The sequence below is a fragment of the Berghia stephanieae genome, chromosome 7 (genome assembly GCF_034508935.2).
Source record: "Berghia stephanieae isolate SIO BIC M18660-M18661 chromosome 7, UCSD_Bste_1.3, whole genome shotgun sequence".
In the NCBI taxonomy this organism is placed as follows: domain Eukaryota; kingdom Metazoa; phylum Mollusca; class Gastropoda; order Nudibranchia; family Aeolidiidae; genus Berghia; species Berghia stephanieae.
In genome coordinates this window covers 66,708,702-66,711,201 of record NC_088366.1, presented here as the reverse complement: position 1 = coordinate 66,711,201, position 2,500 = coordinate 66,708,702, and the positions used below count along the sequence as shown (strand labels likewise).

General features: G+C 37.8%; 1 protein-coding gene across 4 annotated transcripts in view; it reads right to left on the bottom strand.

Annotated features, from left to right (window-relative positions):
* Positions 1 to 2,500, bottom strand: part of LOC144977678 (zinc finger homeobox protein 4-like) — a 161,226-nt gene that overhangs the window by 81,160 nt on the left and 77,566 nt on the right. For all 4 annotated transcript variants that reach the window (XM_078923119.1, XM_078923120.1, XM_078923121.1 and 1 more), the window contains exon 2: positions 1,727 to 1,756. In XM_078923119.1, coding sequence (XP_078779245.1) covers positions 1,727 to 1,756 — 30 coding nt within the window. The remainder of the gene's footprint in view (positions 1 to 1,726; positions 1,757 to 2,500) is intronic.

Genomic DNA, 2,500 nt, shown 5'->3' with positions numbered 1-2,500 from the left:
TCAAATTCTCAATTAAAAGATAGACAAAATCTAATCCAGGCAACTCTCTGAACGGGGGAGCGGGGGGGGGGGGGGGGGGGGGGGGGGAGGGAGGGAGGCTTACTACGTGGAAGGGACCCGTTGACACCCCCACCCCTGCCTTTCAAAATCTCCTTTGAAGCAAATAAATTGAAGACGATTCATTAATTAATCACGAACAAAGACGTTACTGATGCGACAATTTATATTTATTCTAAACTAAAACAAGCAAGATAAATGATAAATCAGATAAATGATAAATCTTATATACAAGACCCAACACAATGTACAATACAGTACCAAATAAGGGCTATATCAGGGCAATAGTGTGACCTTTGGTGCCCTATAATAGTGATAACAAACAAACTTTGCGGCGCTGCACTGCGGCGGACGCCTGGGTTATTCTAGTCTTCCCTTGGAATAGACCCTAAAGACAAAATTTCCCCTTGGGGATGAATAAAGGTCATTTTATCTTTACTTATTTATTTATATAAAGTGCAGGATATCAATACTCTTCAACAGTCGTAACGTCACTTCCTTCCTAATGACGCATGGTAACTTAGTAACACTGGCTCTAAACTATCGGAACAATGGCGGACGCCCGTATGAAATATTTCTCTAGCGAGCATAAAGGGTATCCAGAGGGAAAAAAACACATAAATTTGATCATGTTTTGACTTTTACACATTCTGATCACAAGGCATATGAAAAGTCCTAGCCAGCATGAAAAATAAAAAGCAATGATTTTCTTTGTTTAGAACCAAGATGGCCGCCGTTGCCGGGCGCGTGACATCAGACTATTGAATCGTATTACAAAACAAACATAAATTACTCATCGACTTCAAACTCAAGGTGATCTAATTCCCTATTAACACAATTCTTAAAAACGTTCGACATTTCTCGCAATTCTCGAGAGGCGTGGAAAGAGTTCCAAATATCTACGGAAAGTGAGAGGGAGAGAGAGATAGAGAGAGAGAGAGAGAGAGAGAGAGAGAGAAAGAGAGAGAGAGAACTAGCAATATACACACAAGCACACGCACATACCCACAGGGAGAGCAAAGAGAGAGAGAGAGAGAGTGAGAGAGAGAGAGGGGAGGGAGAGAGAGAGGGGGGGGGGGAGAGAGAGAGAGAGAGAGAGAGAGAGAAAGAGAGAGAGAGAGAGAGAGAGAGAGAGATTTAAACAATAATATTAAAAGCAATATATTGATACACGCAGCCACTAGATAGAATAACATTTGCTAAATATGTAGTAGTAGAAATATAAGAAGTGTCCGTATCAAAATTACTTTGAATTATCATACCATGACCCTCGCCTTCAGATTGGGAGGTCCTTGGTTCGAGTCCCGCCGTCCCGTGGACGGTTTGAAGTCGTGAATCCGTTGGAAAAGGCTCTTAACTCACACTCTTTCACTGCACGCAGGAGTAAAATGAGTAGTTGGCGGGTAACAAGGCTGTCTCGATCGCAAATTTTAAAACAAAAAATTGTAATACCACTTTACGGGTGTTGAATGTTGTTGTTGGCTTAGGACTTCTAATAAAGCGGTTTGACCCCTTTTTAGTCGATACTACACTAGCTAAAAGGCCAAGTTTAAAAAGAGAGAAAACGACAATAACAACGAGGTGATCGAGTTGTTGATGAACGACCAGACAGACAGACAGACAGACAGACACACACGTGATACAGACACCAACGTGGACAGGTACTCACTGTTTGAATTCAATCTGGATGATGTTAATCCTGAAATGAAAAAAAAAGAAAAAGAAAACAAAGTTTAAATATGGCGTAAAATCCAACCTTCACTTATTCACAGGTCTGACAACCCAAATTTGTTCTAGGCCCATTACTGTAACGACATGGAAAAGAAATGCTCTCAAACCAACGCAAAATATTCTCCCAAAAATATTATTAGTAAATATTAAAACAAATCCATAAATTAGTCGCATTCGGTTACCACACCTGCTCATATGTGCACCTTGCGTTGTAAAACCAAATTGAACTCAAATACCTTTAATCTATTTCTATTTATTTAAAGTGCATTTTAAAAAATACAAAGTTAGTCGATGGCGTTATAAACAATAATAAACCTCTTAAAATATTATTTGATAACAAAAAATCTCCTATCCAAACGATAACAGTAAATTTGGCTGACATGAAAACGATAACAGAAAACATTTTCATGGGTGATGTTTATGTTGCCTTCTCGAATATTCCATTCCATTTCATATATAGATATTTATATATTTATATATTTCTCTAAATTCCCCCAAAACACGATCCTGTGAAGTTACCTGGTAAATACAGGCCTGCAGATTTGAAAAAAAAAAATAATTTAATTCGTAATTTTTAGGAAATAAACCCTAAAATGAAAATTATAATTAACATTAAAACGTAAAAATGAGCAATTTTCCCTGACAAGGATGAAATAACACTTTTAAAAAATCATTAAAATGATGTAATCTGGCATCAACTTTCATTTTCAAT